This window comes from Arctopsyche grandis, chromosome 11 (assembly GCF_051622035.1).
Source record: "Arctopsyche grandis isolate Sample6627 chromosome 11, ASM5162203v2, whole genome shotgun sequence".
In the NCBI taxonomy this organism is placed as follows: domain Eukaryota; kingdom Metazoa; phylum Arthropoda; class Insecta; order Trichoptera; family Hydropsychidae; genus Arctopsyche; species Arctopsyche grandis.
This window is the reverse complement of record NC_135365.1, coordinates 14835762-14856427: the sequence shown is the minus strand read 5'-3', so window position 1 is coordinate 14856427 and position 20666 is coordinate 14835762. Positions and strand designations below refer to the sequence as shown.

At 33.7% G+C, this 20666-nt stretch overlaps 1 protein-coding gene across 1 annotated transcript in view; it reads left to right on the top strand.

Moving 5' to 3' along the window:
• The window catches only part of LOC143919212 (guanylate cyclase 32E-like), a 63788-nt gene that overhangs the window by 13009 nt on the left and 30113 nt on the right, over positions 1–20666 (top strand). The window contains exons 2-4 of the mRNA XM_077441424.1: positions 654–811; positions 886–997; positions 6766–6948. Coding sequence (XP_077297550.1) covers positions 654–811; positions 886–997; positions 6766–6948 — 453 coding nt within the window. The remainder of the gene's footprint in view (positions 1–653; positions 812–885; positions 998–6765; positions 6949–20666) is intronic.

Genomic DNA, 20666 nt, shown 5'->3' with positions numbered 1-20666 from the left:
GTATACCATAGGTATACTTTTGTCTATCCGTGTTTCAATTCGACAACCAATGTGTTTTGCCGAATGTTGGTCAGCCACGACATCCATTTTCCGACCTTTATATTCTCATCAATTCTTTCTTCTATTATCGGTTTCAGAAATGAATATCACATGCCCCGACTTATGTTGTGATAACATGTCAGTTTTCTTTGTGTATATGTACATATATACTACATATGATCCATTTAAAATTTTGAAAGAGTTTTACAAATATTTTTCAAAGCACTTAAACTAAAATCACTAGTTTGTGTATGAACAAAGTACATAGTATGTTCAGAAACGAACTGGAGTAAACACTTGGACTGTAACATAAACACTACATGAAATATTGATTATGTGAAGACATTTTTTGGGCGTCTTAAGACTCGAGGCAAATTATAGATTAAAGTTTATAGGTTCAAATTATAGATTTACATAGTTACAATAGATGAAGTTTTGTATCATGCGAAAATTAGATTTCAAGATTTTGAATGATTTTTTAAATTAATAACTGGATTTTCTTCTCGTTCATGTCATCTACATATGTATGTAGCTTTCTATATACACGTGTCTACGATTCCTTGAGGTATATCGCAAAACATTTATGCTGACTAACACATATGCAAATTGACTAGGTGGTTTTGGGAGCTCTACCATTGGCAGTGGCAGCTGTGAATCGCAATCCAAAACTATTACCAAATCGTCGACTCAGATTCATAGCAGCCGATATAGGAACCAACACTGCAGTCGGTCGTGCAAGAAAATCCTCTTCGTTGGCAGCTTTGGCAATCAGGTAAACCTCAACCAGATAATTGCTAATCATCACTTAAATATATGTGCTATTTTAATAAAAAAATAATTTTTCAGGGCAATGACTCAAATGAGGGACAGAGGAGCTGTGGCTTTCATAGGTCCTGACGACACGTGTTCGTCCGAAGCTCTAGTATCGGCCGCGTGGAATCTCCCCATGATCTCTTATGTAAGTATGGCAAGATTGTTTATGTTTGTTGTGTTGAAATTCACAAATCAGCATGGCGTCAACACAAGATAATAGCTTGATTATAGGGTGGAATGGTGGAGGGTGAATGTTTACTTTCGATATTGAGATAGAGTGGATGAAAAATAGTTGTGATTTTACCGCTCGAAGATGAGATAGTATATATTTAATAGTTTTGTTTTGAATTATAATTTATCTACAGATATATGTATAATGAGTTTGTTTAATGTGTGAGTTTCAAACATAATATTATTGTATACCTTGTTATCACAATGTCGCAGATCCATCGATCGTTCCGGACGATGGTTCAAATTAACTATGTAGATTTTAATATTTCGAAGTTTAAGCTCCTTTATCGGCTAATAATAAACGTTAATTAAGTTTCGAATATTGATCGACTTCAAAGCACATAATTTTTCAATTAAAATTAAATTTTCAATATTTAAAAGGCAGACTGTCATCTATGTACTTAAATATAATATACATATGATATTTACGTAGCTATTGGCTTATTCAATTTATAGGGCTGTTAGTTTAGTTAATTTATTTCGAACAAGTCAATCAAAATAAAGCTTTTTATGTCTTTATTTTGATTGATTTGTAAATAATTTAAGTCTTCCAATCGCAAGCTATGAAGCTTTTCTATACTATATGAATACTTTATATAAATTATATACGATGTATAGATATATGTATGTCTGGTTCTTATTCTAAAGAAAAACTTAAATGGTCCATATGAGAGGTGTAGTTGGGGTAGTTTGCTACTGGATATGGTTGCCATAATTGTCGAAATGCCGACCGAGACGTATTGAAAAATTCACGAACAAACTTGCAGTTTTATTTTAATATTCTTAGTTCGCGAGCTATTTACATAGACTAAACTTTTTTTGAGCACTTTTTGTATTTTCATTTTGGTATCAAAGGAAAATGAGGTCGACAAAGGGAGTGCTTGAATGGTACCCAAAAAAATGTAAAATGGTGAAAAGAAGACCGCAAGGAAGATGGGCGATGTGTGAGGTGAGATGAGGATATTAATCAGGCTTTTTAATATTAGGTATTAAATTGTTGTAAAAATGAGGTATCAGTTAAATTATTGTCAAAAAGAGTCATAAGTCTTGTGAAATTGTGCTAAAATCTTTAGTCAAATATTATGTATTTTTATATTAAATTTATTATCTCAAATTTAAATGCCGAAATCAAGGGAAACTCAATTTTCGAAAAATCGTTTTTCAAGTTTGTTCTTTTTCTATGCTTTACTTTCAAAAGTTACACCTATGTAATTGGTTTCATTTTAGGTGACAATAGACATGTACATTAGTGAAGGTAGCATGCTAAATTTATATGAAAAAACATTACAGATAACTTTCTTACACGTCACTGAAAACGTAATTTGGTAACACTGAAAATGTTAAATTTGGTGGAAAAATTCATAACAATTGACAGTGGAAATTAAAAAAAAATATATTTGAAATTTTAGTAATTGGAAAAAGAAAATTCGTGAAAACTTTTTTCAATTACGTTTATTTAATTGAAGATTTTTTCCATTAGTCAATTTTTAAAATCGAATATTATATTTTGATCAACAGTAATGGAAATCGCTACACTGCCCTTTGTAATTAAATTCTCGAATCAGATGTGAACTACTTTCAGTCTGTCGACTCCATTAATGCCGTTGTCGATTTTCAAAAGTTAAAGTCCAAAATATATTTAAGACTGTTAATGTCAATTAAAAGGGGTATTAAAGGCCTTTTTCGTCTCACTGCGGGATTTCTCCAGCGACGTTTACTTAGTAGCACTGACACGTTTAACCTTTGCGCCGATGAAATTAAACGATGTCGCGTTTTAAATCGAGTCCCGGTTTCGTTTTCGACGCAGTCTAAAACATAATAAATTCGTATCGAAATGTGCGTAAGGGTAAATAGTGCTAAAAGCAGACCCTGCGCTGTTGACATACGTCTCACGAGATTAATTTCGACGTAGAAATTGCGAGAAAATTTTCTTAATGTAGACCGCTTTCCTTCGCGGTAAGTGCATGAACCGTAAAATAACGAAACGTTATGAAACTTTGCTTCACCCCCCTTGTCTCATAAATATTGATGATGTTTTCCACATACTCTGTTTAATTCAATCTCTTTTAGCCGTCAACTCGAGACATGCACGAGATTGTAAAATATTTACATACATATATATATATATATATATATATATATATATATATATATATATATATATATATATATATATATATATATATATATATATATATATATATATATATATATATATATATGTATATATAAATATTAAAACGTGTTTGTTTGCTCATGTATCAATAGTTGATTGCAACACTATTGTCTGTGATTTAAAACTGAAACTTCTGTTATTTAAAGGATGACTTGAAAATGTGTTTCTATTTTACGATTTTGAGACTTGAAAATAAAATTTGCTTCATTCGAATGTCATTTATTACCAGTTAGAGTTTATTCAAGTTTAAACGATTAATTTGCGTCTTTCTTATGATGAACACTTTATGAAAAACAGACACGATCTACGAGAGCATTCAATTCTATTCGTTTTGAACGTTTTTGCGTAGGTTGAGTTCGTTATTTTTTTTTTGGTGCGAATTTCCACCGGTCGTAAATTGCTTTGTATGACACGCGTTGAAGTTTAATCTCAATAAAGTAATAAAGTAGGTGGTCACGTATTCAATGGTGACTTGTAGATTTATAGTGACCTAAAAAGAGTAGAGAAAACTTATCTTAATTACATAGTTGTTTACGAAAAACGCAGATCAGTACCCTGCAAAGATTTTTCAGCCTCGACTATACTTCAATTCATTCGCTTATTTTCACGATTGAATATGGCCTTTCGGAAAATACATACATATATCAAAAAGATAATTTTCAAAATTACTCGGTACAAAATACAGTTGATTTGAAAGTAAATTTTGAGAAGTACATATTTGCCGTATTTACATATATTATGTTTTATTGCTAATAGCTATGGCAAGCATTAAGTGGTCTTTTAGTGAGTCAAAAGCTATAAAATACTACAAAAGAAACTCGATCGGACAATTTACAAGCATTGAAAATGGAACGTACAGAACTTCGTACGCCAGCAACTCACCTGTGAGTCGCGCATTGACTCTCATCTGATCATCGATTTCCCTTCCGAAACGTACAATATTTAACGTTTAAAATGGGTTTACATGCACTATATATGGACGAACTTGGGTACAAAAATAAAAAAATCGACAATTTGAGATTTTTTGGTATTCTTTTAACAAAAATGCATCATAGTATGTCATCAAGGCTGCCACTTAATTCATTTTATCGAAAAAAATTAAAACATCCATAATATCTCTTTCAGTACCTGACTTGCATACGCACGTAAGGTCACTCCAAACATCTGGGATCCTCGAATTATGTAAAATATTTTTATTAAAATTATACAAATAATAAAAAATATATAAATTATAATTATAAATTGCTGGCGCACAGGTAAAGATCAAATATTTCGAAATTTATTTTCTTGATTTTTTTTAGATTTATAGATATACATATGTAAATTGTACCAATATGAAGTTAGATTTATTTATCTATTTTTTTAAAAGCAGACTTAAAATGTTTTAACTTAAGCCACTGGTTATATTTGTTTACGTATAAAATCATGAATATAAATATTGTAACGTAGAGATTAGGTGAGTGGCGCTCGTGGACTGATGGTTCACGACCGCGGATCACCTGATCTCTCGTTCCCGCCAAAAAAGGCCTCCACGAATGAATCAGCCCTATGCAACGGCCAAAGGCATCGTCTGACTCATCGACCAATGATTGTTGAGATATGTATGTATGTGTACTGTGTCCAGCGAGTATAAATATGGGGCGTTCTCGGCATGGAATTCATTCCAGCCCGGACCGCCGCCAAGAGAACACGAATAAACCGCTACTACCCATCTTCCTGCGTCTTTCTCCGATTCTGGAAACCCCCCCCCCCTTCACGTCCACGCAACAATATTATATGATATTATATTAAGCCATATAAAAATAATTTGTCATAAAATAAATAAATCGAGTTTCTATTCTTTTTAAAAACAAACAACTGAAATGATTGGCCATTATTGAATATTTGTTGGAAATTAATTGAATAGAGTGCTTTTTTAAATCGATTTTTAATTGTTTTTAGTATAGAAAAATTCAATTTGAATCAACGTCAAAAGGTCATTCATGTATTTCTTAACGCAATCTCATTTAATATTTAAAATAATATAAAAATTTCGCTCTACTAATTTGCATATTTTTGCATGTTTTTTCAAATAATGCAGTGAATTTTTTTTATGAAAATATTTGTCATCAGATTGAAATCGTAAATTATGAAAACGTCACTCAATACGAATACCTATTCCCTTTCATGTCAGGATGAAATATCTCAACAAAGGAATTATTTTTAAACTAAGCGAATATTGACCAAAGTGATCTTTTCTTTGATCGTTGCGAAATTGGTTATTTTTTCCGATCATTTGATTTATGAGGCTTATTGCGCGCTTCTTTCATGTTCAATCGATAAATTCGTTTCCGAAAAACGCCCTCTGGATACATTTTATCAATTTGATAATTTCATTGTTATGCAGAATAACAAATTTTGGTAGAAAAGCAAAGGGGGCGAATCACAAAACCGAGCTCCAATCTCTCGAAATACTGCGCATTTTGGAGTATTTAAAACACCCTACCAGGAAATGCTTTACCTATCAATCGATCGAGGTAAAGTTTGTTCAACATCAACCCAATTATATACATATGCGCAATATTTACGTAAGTCAATTCAAAGATATATATACGTATCGTGTAATATAATATATGTACATATTGTTTTCAATAGATATGTATATAAAAATATATACACATGCGTATCGTACATACATGTACACAATTTTACGTTGGCTTGTTTTATTCTACATATGTATATACATAGTATTAAGTCGAGTTTAGGCAAGATACTTTTCCACTAGACGTTAAGCATCTAATTAATAGTTTGAAGACTGAAATTAGCTAAGATGATGCGTACGTTGGTCAACCTTGAATTTTTTTTGGTTCCAATTCGGACATTGAACTGCTAAGGCTTTGAATGATCAAATCGAGAAAACATTTTAAGGATATTTTTCAGGTGAATCATATAATATACAAAACAGACCTTTTCTTCGTGAAAGGAGGCAATAAGCTTGAAAACACGCGTTTGCATTAATGTAAGGGATCAAAATATTTTTTTAGAGAGTTTCATTTTTCATTGAGACTCTCCACGATGAAAAATAAAATTGAATAAATTTAGTAAAATATATGTATTTTTTAATTTACGATTTTCCAATTTGAAGTATTGACACTGACGAATCTGCGACGTCTATCGAAACAACGTGACATATAAATTAAAAACTAATATCGAGAGATTTTGATATTCCAAATGTAATTAATTATACATACATATATTTTGAGAAGTCTCTGAAATATGTTAATAAAATATATATATACATATGTATATATATATATATATATATATATATACATATGTATATATATATATATATATATATATATATATATATATATATATATATATATATATATATATATATATATATAATGTTATAATTTTGCGAATATTTAATATACTTCGAGCAAATTTTTACTAACGAGACGGCCACTTTATTCGTTTTCTAAGTTGCGAAAGTTTATATGTTCTCGTCATTTTCTTTGCAGAAATGTGCCGAAACCGAAGTAAGTGAAAAACGAGTTTATAGGACTTTTGCCAGAACCCTCCCACCGTCGAGCAAGGTCTCCAAAAGTGTCGTTGCGCTGCTGAGGGCTTTTCATTGGACCCAATTTGCTGTTATTTCCGGTTCGAGACCTGCATGGGGAAGCCATCAGATGGAAGCAATAAAGGTAGGCGAAATCCTTGTTTGTTTTTATCGTAATTCCAAAATTTACGTTCAATTATAATAATATCGCATACCTACATACATATACATATATACATATCAAGAATGCCTAACAGGTAAAACCCCAATGCGCCTTCCTGGCCAATTACAAACGATGCAGCATTTTTATTATGTAAGCTGCTGAGTTACGAGACACTGAAAAACTCGAAATTAACGAGACATCTATGAATTTTAAACTTGTACATAAATCTTATTGCACATAAATCATACTTCAATTAGTGGTGACATAGTAAGTAGGGTGGTTTTTAGCCAATTTAATGGAGGAACCGTTTCAACAATGAAATGAGAAAAATTGGCAAACTCTGATAGGAAACGATCGACTTGGAGTCTGGAAAAGTATCTAAGTCTGATCAGCAGCATTACAGATAATATACTCGGAATAAATGATCAACTGACGGTATCGAGCCCGGTGACTTCTCGGGGTTAGGCAAAAGCCCAACCACCGAGCCATGCAGCTGGCTGCATATGTACGTACATACATACGTACCAGCGCAATGAAAGCATATACGTACATACATATGTTTTATTTTATTTTTTTATTATGTAGGCCACTGTGGCGCATTAGGTTCTTCCTGTAATGCCACAATGGTCAAAAACGTTAAATAAATAAATAAATATGTATGTATGTACATGTGATAGGTATTAAAAACTTTTTTTAAATACATTTTTAAAGAAAAAAATTGACGTTGCTTGGAATTCTCAAGGGGGTATTCTTTTTGTTAGAATCACATAATGGTTCAAAGTTTGACGCCGAAAGAAAGTTTTCATGTTGAAAAAGTAACGGGAATGTTGATGTCGGAAGACAAATCGAAGTGAAAGCATTTTATTCGTGCAAAGTTTTTCTTTTTCTTTAATGATACCGCTATCCATTTCCTTCGGTGTACGGACCGCGTTGTCCCAAAATGTTCATTTTAACTTAAAATGTACTAGTTGCACTAAAAGCTTTCCGGTTGAATCACTGTTTAGATTTAATTTTAGTTGCCCTTCGGACAAAGAAAACGGTATAGAGTTTTCCTCTCTTTATATAGATATATTGCGTATAATATACTTTCTTCACTCACTATCATCGCTACTTTTTTAAGCAGGTACATATGTATGTATGTATATACGTCGAGTAAATTTTTGCAATATGTGTATTTTCATATTTATTTTTTAGCATATTTCAATTTAAGTGCCAAACCAGCAGCATAGATTAGTGGTTTTAGTGGTCACGGGTTTAATCCCACCGGTTGCTGCTGGCCAGACCTTGGATATGTTACTCCAGGTTTTGCCAATTCATATTATTTTCATTGAAATAGTCAAACAAATTGGCAACATTTACCCATTTCTCGCAAGTCGCATTCAGCATCTCGAATTTCGCTGATTTGTATACAATGCTGCAAATTTGACCATAGATGTCTCTGTTGATGTTAATTGATATTTTTATTTGCCTTGTATAATACTTACAATACTTCTGTACAATGTTTGACAAATATATGTACATACATATGTATGTCGCCAGTGCTCGAAATGATAATTTTCAAAATTTGTTTTTATTATACAATATAGTTGCCTTCGAGGGCGATACAACGATTATAGCGATCATACAATTTTTTTTTCGATACCATTTTTATAGTACGATTTGTCTTTAGCCTGAAAATAGGCTTCAGTTTCGGCGATTACCTCTTCATCGGCGCAAAATTTCTGTCCAGCGAGCATCCTCTTGAGGTCTGAGAACAGGAAAAAGTCGCTGGGGGCCAGATCTGGAGAATACGGTGGATGCAGAAGCAATTCGAAGCCCAATTTATGCAATTTTGCCATCGTTTTCATTGATTTGTGACACGGTGCATTGTCTTGATGAAACAGCACTTTCTTCTTCTTCTTCAAATGGGGCCGTTTTTCCGCGATTTCGTCCTTCAAACGCTCCAATAACGCTACGTAATAGTCGCTGTTTATGGTTTTTCCCTTTTTAAGATAGTCGATGAATATTATACCATGCGCATCCCAAAATACTGATGCCATAACCTTGCCAGCCGACTTTTGCGTCTTTCCACGCTTTGGAGTCACTTCATCACGTGCAGTCCACTCGGCTGACTGTCGATTGGACTCCGGTGTGAAACGATGGAGCCATGTTTCATCCATTGTCACATATCGACGCAAAAATTCGGGTTTATTACAATTGAACAGCTCCAAACACTGCTCAGAATCATCAATTCGTTGTTGTTTTTGGTCGATTGTGAGCTCGCGCGGCACCCACTTTGAACAGAGCTTTCGCATACCCAAATATTAATTCACGATATGTCCAACACGTTCCTTTGATATCTTTAGGGTCTCAGCTATCTCAATCAATTTCACTTTACGGTTATCCAAAATTATTTTGTGGACTTTTTTGATGTTTTCGTCGGTAACAGCCTCTTTGGGGCGTCCACTGCGTGCATCGTCCTCGGTTCTCATTTCGCCTCGTTTAAACTTTGCAAACCACTTCTCAACGGTTGATTTTCCTGGTGTAAGGTCCGAATAATGTTTATCAAGCCTTGGCTTCAATAGTATTTTTTTTTTTTCGCCGAAAAACAAAGCTTTATTAACACACGAAATTCCTTTTTATCCATTTTTTTTCAAACTAATAAAAGGTCACTCGACGCTCCGTGAGAACGGACGTGCCGAAGACGTACTCTCTGTGCGAGCGCTCATAATACAGCGATACGCCATACCGTCAAAAAACCCACACCTTTTAACATACAAAACAAACACCCCCCACAAAACGAACACCAAACGAACACATGTTGGCACCATGCGAGGATCCAACCTGAAAAAGCGAATTAAGAAGACACTGATAACTACAACCGAAGCTCCTCAACCAGGCTGCTCTCAGACCGCTCAGATGGAGACCGAGTGGCAGTTTCCAAAACATACGGCAAAGAACGTGAAAGATGTTGCTCCTGAATTTAAAATTCAGGAGAAAAACAAATTTGAAGGGCTCTTGGAAGTTTCCGATGTCCCCAGAAGCGGTGGAAGAATCCCGCCCATCATCATGACAGCTACTGGCACTCACGGCAGCATGATCGAGTCGATCAAGAAGTTTATAAAAGACTTCACAATGACTTACATTGGTCAAAATAATGTCAAGATACAATGTAAAAGTCTTGAAGACTTTAAAAAACTTCGGGATGGATTGACACCAGACCGACAATTCCATACCTTTTCCAGGAAGGAGGAAAAGGAAATAAAAAGTGTCGTACGTGGCTTGCCGAAATTGCCGGAAGCTGATATTAAAGATGACATCGTCAGACAGGGATTCCCTGTAACCAAAGTCATACAGATGAAGACGAAGGAGCCTAGGAGCAACGCCACCGAGCTATACTTGGTGTTCTTCGAGCCATCGGTATCGGCAAAGAAGATTAAAGAAATCCGGTACATCTGTTACACAAAGGTCAGTGTCGTTAAATATACTAGTAAATCACAAAATATTACTCAATGTTTCAGATGCCAAGAATATGGACACGCTGCGAAAAACTGCAATCGGCAGGCCAAGTGCGTCAAATGTGCCGGCACTCACCTCACCGCACAATGCAATAAAGGAATAGTTACCCCTGCTGTCTGCTCAGGCTGTTCAGGATCTCACCCCGCTAACTTCAAAGACTGTCCAAAAAGACAGAGATATCTGAAAATGCTGGAATCGAGGAAGAATCGAGCATCGATTGTCAAAGCCAACCCTCGGAAACTCCCAGTGGCGCAGCCACAAAATATCCCGGTCGTTAACGATCATAACTTCCCAAAGCTACCGACCATTAAAACTCCTTCACCAAATATCCCAAATATCCCTAAAAAACCCCACCAACCAACCAATCCCAACATTCAACCAACAACAGACCTAACTTCCATGGCGTCTATGACGAAGATGTTGAAGATCCTCCAGGAGATTCGTGCCAAGGCCAGCGGTTGCACCGACAAACTAGAGCTGGCACTCATGCTTGTCGAATATCTCGATGTCTTTGATTAACGGGAGGCGCCTGAACATTCTAGCTTGGAATGCTCGTGGACTTAAGAATAAGATTGACGAACTAGAGTCGGCGATCGGTGAGTACTGTGTTGACATAGTTTTAATCTCCGAGACCTTCTTAAAACCTCATATCCGTATTAACCTACCTAACTTTAACTGCTATCGCGAAGACCGAGAACAGCATGGAGGGGGAGTTGCCATTTTTATAAAATCGTCAATTAAACATTGTCGCGTAATAACTCCGCCACTAAAAAATTTAGAACTAACCGCCATCGAACTAACAATTAACAACACCCATCACATAGTAGCATCCGCTTACAATCCTCCCCAAAAACGATTATTGGCATCCGATCTTAACAAAATATTTAACATTGGTAGTTCGGTAGTGGTAGCTGGTGACTTTAATGCCAAACATCCGTTATGGAGTTGCGTAAACACTGACCTACAAGGCACAACTCTTTATAAATACATTCAACTAACAGATACAATCTTACTTCATCCGGATACATACACACACTATCCCACAAATAACTCACAACCATCCACACTAGATCTTGTCCTCGTCAAGAACTGCCCAAAAATATCGACACCAAATGCCCTTCAAACCCTGTCGTCTGATCATCTCCCGATAATCTTCTCAATCGACGGGAAACCCGAGGAAATCATCAAGCATAGTTGGGATTACGGGAGAGCTAACTGGCGAGAGTTCAAGTCATACATAAATGACCAAACCATTCTAACTTCTACCACACTCACAAACAAAACCGAAATCGACAGCTCCATAATACACCTAACGGAATCAATAACTCGATCCAAACACCTTCACATACCTAAGACACAATACATTGAACACAAATTAGAGATAACTGACTTTGTTGCAAATCTAATTAAAAGTAAAAATAAACTCCGTAAAATTTGGCAAACATCAAAAAATCCAGCATTGAAAACATTAATTAATAAGCTCACATATCAAATTAAAATTAGAATCAAAGAAATCAAAAATGAAGCTTGGTCTAAAAAATTAGAAAAATTGAGCTCAGTTGATGGCTCTCTATGGAAATTAGCTAAAGCGATTCGCAGGACAAAAAACTCGATTCCTCCATTAGATGATGCAGGAATCTCAGTGACGCGTGATTGCGACAAAGCAGAACTATTATCAAAATCCTTCCAAAAACATCACACACTCACACAACATTACAATCACATACCAACGCATAATAAAGTCAACCGGTCCATTAAAATCATCACAAAAACTCCCACTAACAGTACTAAAAATATAAAATTGGTGCATCCGTGTGAAATCCAAAATATAATACGTAATTTAAAAAATAAAAAGGCACCTGGGCGAGATTCAATAGATAATATCACAATCAAACAACTTCCATTTAAAGCTTTAGTCTCACTATCTAAAATATTCAACGCTTGTTTACTCACCGGGTATTTCCCAGAATACTGGAAAACAGCCAACGTAATTCCCATACTTAAGCCCGGTAAAAGCTCAAAAAACCCGGCCAATTATCGACCCATTAGCTTACTTTGCACGCTTTCAAAAATTCTGGAAAAAATAATCTACACACGTTTACTTAAAGTCGTAAATAAGAAATTAATAAATGAACAATTTGGATTTCGCACTGGACATTCCACGACCCAACAATTAACAAGACTAACTGAACACGTAACGAAGAACTTTAATATGAAGAGAAGTACCGGAATGGTATGTCTCGACATAGAAAAGGCCTTCGACACGGTTTGGCACGATGGACTCATTCATAAGCTCCTTATTAACAAAATACCAAACTACCTAATTCTCATCATCAAATCGTACCTAACTCGTAGAAAGCTAGTGGTTAGCGTAAATAATGAATTATCGTCTCCAAAAATAATCGCAGCTGGCGTTCCGCAGGGGAGCTTGCTTGGCCCACTCTTGTTCTCCATATATATAAATGACATACCTATTCCAAAAAACTGTCACATAGCCCTATATGCAGATGATACAGCTTGCTTCAGAAGTAGCAAAAAACCAGACACTATTCTTAAAAATCTTGAATTTGCAATTAAAACAATGACTGAACACTTCACTAAGTGGAAAATTCAAATTAATCAAACCAAAACAGACGCCATATTTTTTAGTGTTAGAAAACATAAGCCAAGTTCAGATCTGAAAATCCCCTCTGGAGAAAGTCTGAAATGGCAATCAGTAATAAAATATTTAGGAGTAACGTTTGATAAAAGAATGAGATGGGCACCTCACATTGAGGCAGCGAAATGCAAGGCGATGCGGGGTATATCCTCAATATATCCAATATTTAATCGCCATAGTTCTTTATCAACGCTTAATAAAATAAAATTATATCGCGCGCTCATATTACCATTATTAACCTATGCTTCACCTGTATGGAATAACGCCTCGAATACTAACCTTTCCAAGCTCCAAGTAATACAAAATAAATCCCTTAAAATAATTTATAAAACACCCATATATACTAACCTGAAAAAACTGCATGCCATATATAATATTCCGTTTGTTACAGACATTACTAACAAACTAACCAGTAGATTCTATGACAGAATCACTAATAACCATACTAACACACTTGTGAAGAGTCTCGGTGATTACAACAAAATGTCTATACCCTTCAGGTATAAACACAGATTACCTAAACACAATCTGCTTTAGGTCATCGACTTTAGATAGTCTTTAATTAATATTATGTATTAGATGTATTATGAACATTTATAAGGATTGTAAATAGGTTTTTGAGCTCTTTTTCCTATTATGCTTTAGATTAACATTAGAATAATATAATACTGTAATTACTAACCAAATTAAATTAAAATTGTAAAATAGAAAATGATCAGTAGATCAGTAGCTATTAAAATAGATATAAGATGTATTGTGAACATAATTTCGTAATAATAAAAAGCATTTAAAAATCAAAAAAAAAAACTAATAAAAGTTGCTTCACTCAAAATGCTATAACTCACAAACTAATAGTACGACAGCTGTCAAATTTATACACGTGTCTTTTTAAGGTTAGGGCTAACTAAAATTCATATGGATTTAATACTATTAGCGCTATCTATGTGTCAGCCTACGAACTTTTCAGCCCACCTAATATATCTTAAGCCAAAATAAGATATTACACATATACATATAATATCAGAAATAAAATATTATAAAATATCATATATAATATCAGAAACAAAATATTATAAAATATCATATATAATATCAGAAACAAAATATTATAAAATATTATTTTCATTGAATATGTTGAATTAAAAAAATTATGCGCCGCCGATGAGAATTTTTTCGGATGTGTGAGAAAGTCTGTGGGAAATAAAATGTGTAAATATATGTGTATATGTGTAAAATAAATGTGTACTGTTCGAAGAAGAGTATCTTCAAAAGTCATAAAGTTTTTCATCTAAGCATTTTACTTGCAGTCAACAATTGTGATTCAATATTTAAATATTGGCATATTATTTCAATTATTTTCAAAACTTACGAAAGCGTACGGAAATTTTCGAGTTTGCACGAGAGGAAGCGCTACATTTTTGGATTTCACGAAAGGGAGCGGTGCTCCCGTGCGCTCCCGTTCATTTCAAGCTCTGGATGTTGTGTTTAATGTAGAAAATATATGGGTTGGCTCAAAGTGACAACTGTGGCCAAACGTACATACATAAATACTAAACACATTCTACAATATATGTAGATTTATATTTAACAAACACCCCCCCTCAAGGGGGGGGGGGTGCAGATTATTTATGGGGATCCGTCACAATAATTAAGTTAGATAAAATGGCAAACTCTAACATGCGATGATCGATTTGGATTTAGTAACCATCCAGATTTTGTCAGCAGCGTATATAAATTGAATAATAGCTCGATTCCGACCGGGATTTGAACCCTCGACCTCTCTACTGATAGGTAATGGTGTAACCAGTGAACTACGCTGTGACTATGTTATAAAGTCGGAACGAAAAATTTTGTTCCCACGATCTATATTATATTATGAAAATATTTTGTCAAGACACATTGATTGGATGGAGGCTTAGGATATTGAGTAAAATCGGTGAAATTTTTCCGACCGAAACGACCATCCCTTGATACGAAGTTTTCCATTAGGTTCATAGAAATCTGAAATTTTAATATTTAGCTCCGGACTAGTGCTTCCAATCCCAGAAGGTTACTTCAGCACCGGGATTACGGTGCTGGGAATTTCCGATCCCGGGATCGGAAATTCTTTTGCAATCTCTCCCGGAGAGATTGCATTTTGCAATCTCTCCCGATGTTTCACGCAAAAAATATTCCCATATTGGCGTACTAATTTTGAGAGTTTGGCTACATTCTTTAAATTTTCGGTTCGCATCCATAAATTTCTAAGATTAAATAAAACACATCCGAAAATGTAATTAAATAAAGTAAAAAACATCGCTTTGATTCATTGATTCGTTTTTTACAAATAGTTTGTACCGTCTAGTAATTATTCATCGAAACAATCCACCTAATATAAAAAAAATTCAATTAAATTTATTTTATATAAAAAATTCGGATTTGACCAACCTACGACTTTATCTATGTAATTGAGGAATATAAGAAGGATAAAAAACAAAATTCGATAATCGAACATACATATTTATGTACACACAAATGTAGGAAAACTTACACAAGACAAAAGTTCTGCTTCCAGCTTACGAATTCCGACTAATACCTTATCTTACCTCTATGTTAGTACAAAAAGAATACAAATATAAATTTTCAACTAAATATGTATAGGGCGTAGAAATAATCGTTGTCATAACATTTTTGACTTTTCCAAGAGGAAAAAATCCCGCTTCCGGTTTATTATACATACTTAGTAATTTTATTTTTATTTTCATCACATTGATTCAACAATTATAATTGAATTTTTACGTGAAGAGCACACATGTCGAAAAAAATAGTGGAAGAAAAAATTGAATAAGAGTAAACTGCCACCTCCGGTTGACGGATGCTTACCAACTTTTATATATATCTTGGTATTAAACTTAAAACTCTAGATATTTATTTATTTAAAGTTTGGACCATTAACATTTGATAGCATTACAGGAATTCCTAATGCGCCACAATGGTCAAAAATATAACAGAAAAGAAAAGAAACAAAATAATAACTAAAGAAATTAGACATAACAAAAACAAAACATATATGTATATACACAAACAACTAATAATAATAATAATAATAATAATTACAAATTATAAAAAACAACAAAGAAGGGAATGTATTATAAAAGAAAAGAGAGAACGAAAAATAAATATAAATATATGTTTAATACATAGACAATAATACATTATCATAAAAAAACAATAGCAATTATAGTAATTAAAGAACCTTATAGTAATTCAAATTAAAATAAAAAATACAAATACAGGAATGTCATGCTCCTGCAGCCTGTTCCAATAAATATAAAATATAAAATTTCCGTACAATAAATTAAAGGATTTCTTAGAAAAACATAAAAACTTGGATTCTCCAAAATTAAAAGTACTACTTTGGGCTTAGGAAAAAATATTGGGGTATAATATTAATAATTTCAATGACAAGTAAGAAATTTCAGTCCGATTTAGTTAGTGGTTTTGGGAGATAATTTATTCAAAAACTTGAACTTGAAAAAAGAAAGAGGACACTTATAAGGGGAGGTACCATTTCCGGTCAACTTAAAAATTGAAAAAAATTAAGGTCTATCGATAAAAATTTCAGTTACCAATACTAAGTTTCAGTTCGATAGGACGAACAGTGTTCAAAAAACAAACATTTTTTCTAGATCATGAAAATGTAATCAGTGGTCGATTCTGAGTTTGAATCAGTTAAAATATGCTTCAAATATCATTGCGGTTGGGCACAATATCTGCGACACAATACAGGCTGTTCATACCATTTCGTGGAAACGGCAAGCCGGCGTCAAAACGGGTGGCAAACAAACGGATTATGACTGTCATTGCTCATCCCACCATTGATCATTATATAATGTTGTTTTATGTTTTTTTCCATATTATTTTTGTAAAAATAATATTTTTATAGAAATTTCTGCCAACACCATAATCCATAATAATTCAGACTAGTTTCAGCACCGGGATTCACGGTACCAGAAAACACCGGGATCCCGGGATTGGAAGCCTTACTCCGGACTAATGCTTATATTTACAGCAAAAGCTTTTTACGAAGTGAAAAATAATTAAAAGCTTCTGTTTCAAAAATGTAATTAGTATTTTCTTGGTAAAAAATATATTTCAACTGAGATATTTAAAAATATAATGTAATATTAACATTTATGTCAAGGTCGCATTTTTTCTTTCTGCCAGACATATTTAATGTTAAGAATGATTTATGAATCTAAGCGGACGTGAAAGCTTCGTAGTGAAAAGATTCAGTCCTAGACTTTGATGAAAGGATTCTTTAACAATTTTAGTCAAAATATATTAACTTAAATAAGGATGAACATAAAAAGGATGTAATATAAAGCATATGTAAATATTTATGTATAGATATACGGTGTATACCTTGAAAACGTTGAACAAAAGAAGTTTAAATTGTAAAGGAATGTATGTATCTAAAATTACGCAGTTTCAGGTACATACATATCTAATACAAATGTATACATAATTTCGAAAGAGACTTTGTATGTATGTAAGTATTATCGGTTGGGAATTTCGTAAAAAAGTCAAAATTTCTATGACGACGAGTCGATATATATATTTTTTCGATTCAAATAAAGCGAAGCCGGGTAAAACAACTATTACAACAACTATGTATATAACTTATTAATAAAGCACGTAAAAAGTTTGCAAATATGTACGTATGATATTTATTCGAGAATTTTAATTTCACATTTTTTTCTAGTCTCAAAAGTTTGAGACCACGTAGATAGATAAACACGTTTCATGATGCTTAACTTTACGTTCAAATATATGTATTACATTATCATGTAAATATGATTTATGTACATATGTATATACATATATGGACATAATATGCCATGGTTAATGTGTAAAACTAATTATTTTTTATTTAAAATAACCAGTTAGAGATAGAGATAATTTAGGTAGGTTAATTTTAGATTAGGCGCGGTTTGAGTAAAAAATAATAATTATTATTAACAAATTAACCGATTAACCAAAGGAACCATTAAATTGATCGTCAAATTCGGTGCACTTATGCCACTTTCAATTTTAGCGGCTCATATGATTACGTGATGACTTTTCTATAATGCCGATTTTTATTTTAATACAAATATGAATTTTACGTTCAATGAAATGGTTCCTGTTACTAATCGGTTAGATTGTTATCATTAATTTTTACTCAAACCGCGCCTAATCTTAATTAAAAAGGCCCGAACCGGCCTAACCTACCTGAATTATCTCTATCCTAATATGATTAATCACGCTAATTGGTTATTTTAAATAAAAAATAATTAGACATTAAATATAATGTTTTGCGTTAAATTAAATATAAGTTTATTCTTAAATATACATTAAATACATGCATATACGTTTATTCTGCTTTTCTAAGATTCTGGACATATCGAATTATAAGAAGTGATAACAATTTGTGAATTTAGTCAAACAGAAATTTTGTTTTTGGAACTGAAAATTAGATTACCGCCACTTTTAAATGTAACGGCTCATATATAAAAAGTAATTTTTAAATTGTTTGAACAATAGAGGTATATATGTATTTGTTCAGCTATTGCCTGGCCACATAGATCCCGACACTAAAGCTAGTGTAAATATAATATAGGTTGTTTGTTTAGAAAAATAAGTCAAACCAGCGTGAAATTCACATATAGAAATATCACATAGTAATATCGATATTTTTGTCTCGTGTCTGCTGTTTGCCCTTCAGACCAATTCATTATTTTCCCGTTTCGTTTCTGACCTAGGGGTGAAATTACGAGGTGTTGTCATAGTGTGAGGGGGTAGGTGGGTCGGTTGTCAGATGTCTCCTTCCGCTAGGGTTCACATGTCTTCGCTGAACCACCGTTTTGGTATATTTGATCCTTAGAGCTCATCGCTGTGGAAAATCGTCTTGGCCCGGGTCGTGTCACTAAACACGACGTCATCGACAAGGAGTTGAACCCTCGCTAGTAACCCTTAAATCAGCTCATTACATATTCAAATTATGAATTTTAAGCAACGCACATCGCAACGTTTATTTTAGATGCTAACACGCAGAAGAGGAACAGAAGTTCGCCTTTTGAAATAAAATTGAAAATTAATTCTGTCGGAAAACCATTGAACGGAATCTATGAAAGTACATTTGTTCAAAGCCTATTAAAATATAGAACAACGCTCTATTAAAATTTTCGTCTTCAATATTTCTCGGAATTTATTGTTTCTGTTCAATTAAAATTAAAATTAAATTTCTTTTAGAGGCCATGCAAATTTGCGTAAAATATACAATTGAAAATGTTATAAAGATTTCTCGGAAATGAAATATTTGCAAATTAAAAAAAAAAAAACTCCCCGTTGAGGAGAGGAGTATCTTTTTGAGAAGATTTTCGCTTAGCTTGCGAGCAATTTTGAAACCACATTATTCAGCCCACGCTCGTAATACATAGTTTGGGGATGCCTAATAAGTTACACGGCTTATATTATATAATCATATCATAGATATACATACATTTAAATACATATAGCCAGCAGAATAGCTTGGTTGTTAAACTTCTGCTCAACACCGAGAGGCTCCGGGTTCGATCCAATGAGCTGACCTCGATTGAAAAGAATTTTTCTCAGTATATCTGTAGTTCTGCTGGTCAGACCTGGATATTTGTGACTCCTGGTCGATCGTTTCCTATCAGAGTTTGCCAATTTTCTCTGATTTCATTGTTAAAACGGTTTCCGATTAAAAATTGGCTAAAAATCTTTCCTACCTACTATGTCACCACTATTTGAGTATGATTAATGTACAGTAAAATTTAAGTACAATTCATAGATTTCTCGTTAAATTGCGAGTTTAAGTCAGTGTCTCGTAATTCAGCGACTTGTATAACAAATAAAAAAAATGCTGTATTGTTTGTAATTGGCCAGGAAGGCGCATTAGGGTTTACCTGTAAGACCTTCTTACTTTGCCGATTTTTATTAAAACGGTTTCAACAAAATGGCATCTTTACCCATTTTCAGCAGTCTCGAATTTCGCTGAATTGTATAAAATGCTGCAAATTCCACATATTGCGAATGGAATATACACGCATTCGTTTGTGGTTCAATACAAATGTATCTAAATATGAATCAAAACGGGCACGCATTGTGCCAAATTGACGCTTCATCTTTCTTTTCACACGCATCCACATATTTTCCACATTTTGCGTATGTATTTCACTATCATTTGGATCCACAAAATTATCCTGGTGAACCATTTTTACCGGAATTTGGAATTTTTCCGTACGCTGCCCAACCGTCCGAAATTATATGCGAACCTGGCAGTATATGTCGGAGTATTTCATCAGGTAAAAGTCGAGTTAATTCAGGGCACGGCAATACTATTGGGATCGCAAAGAGTAGCCAATCACAGGAAGGAGTGGGTCGACCGAACCTCCCTTCCAACCTGGTGGTCTCCGCCCCGTTGAGAATTCCGACTTTACCCCTACTTTTATTATGGTTTTAAAATGTTTGTGATATGTCGTTTCTAATGAATTTGTTT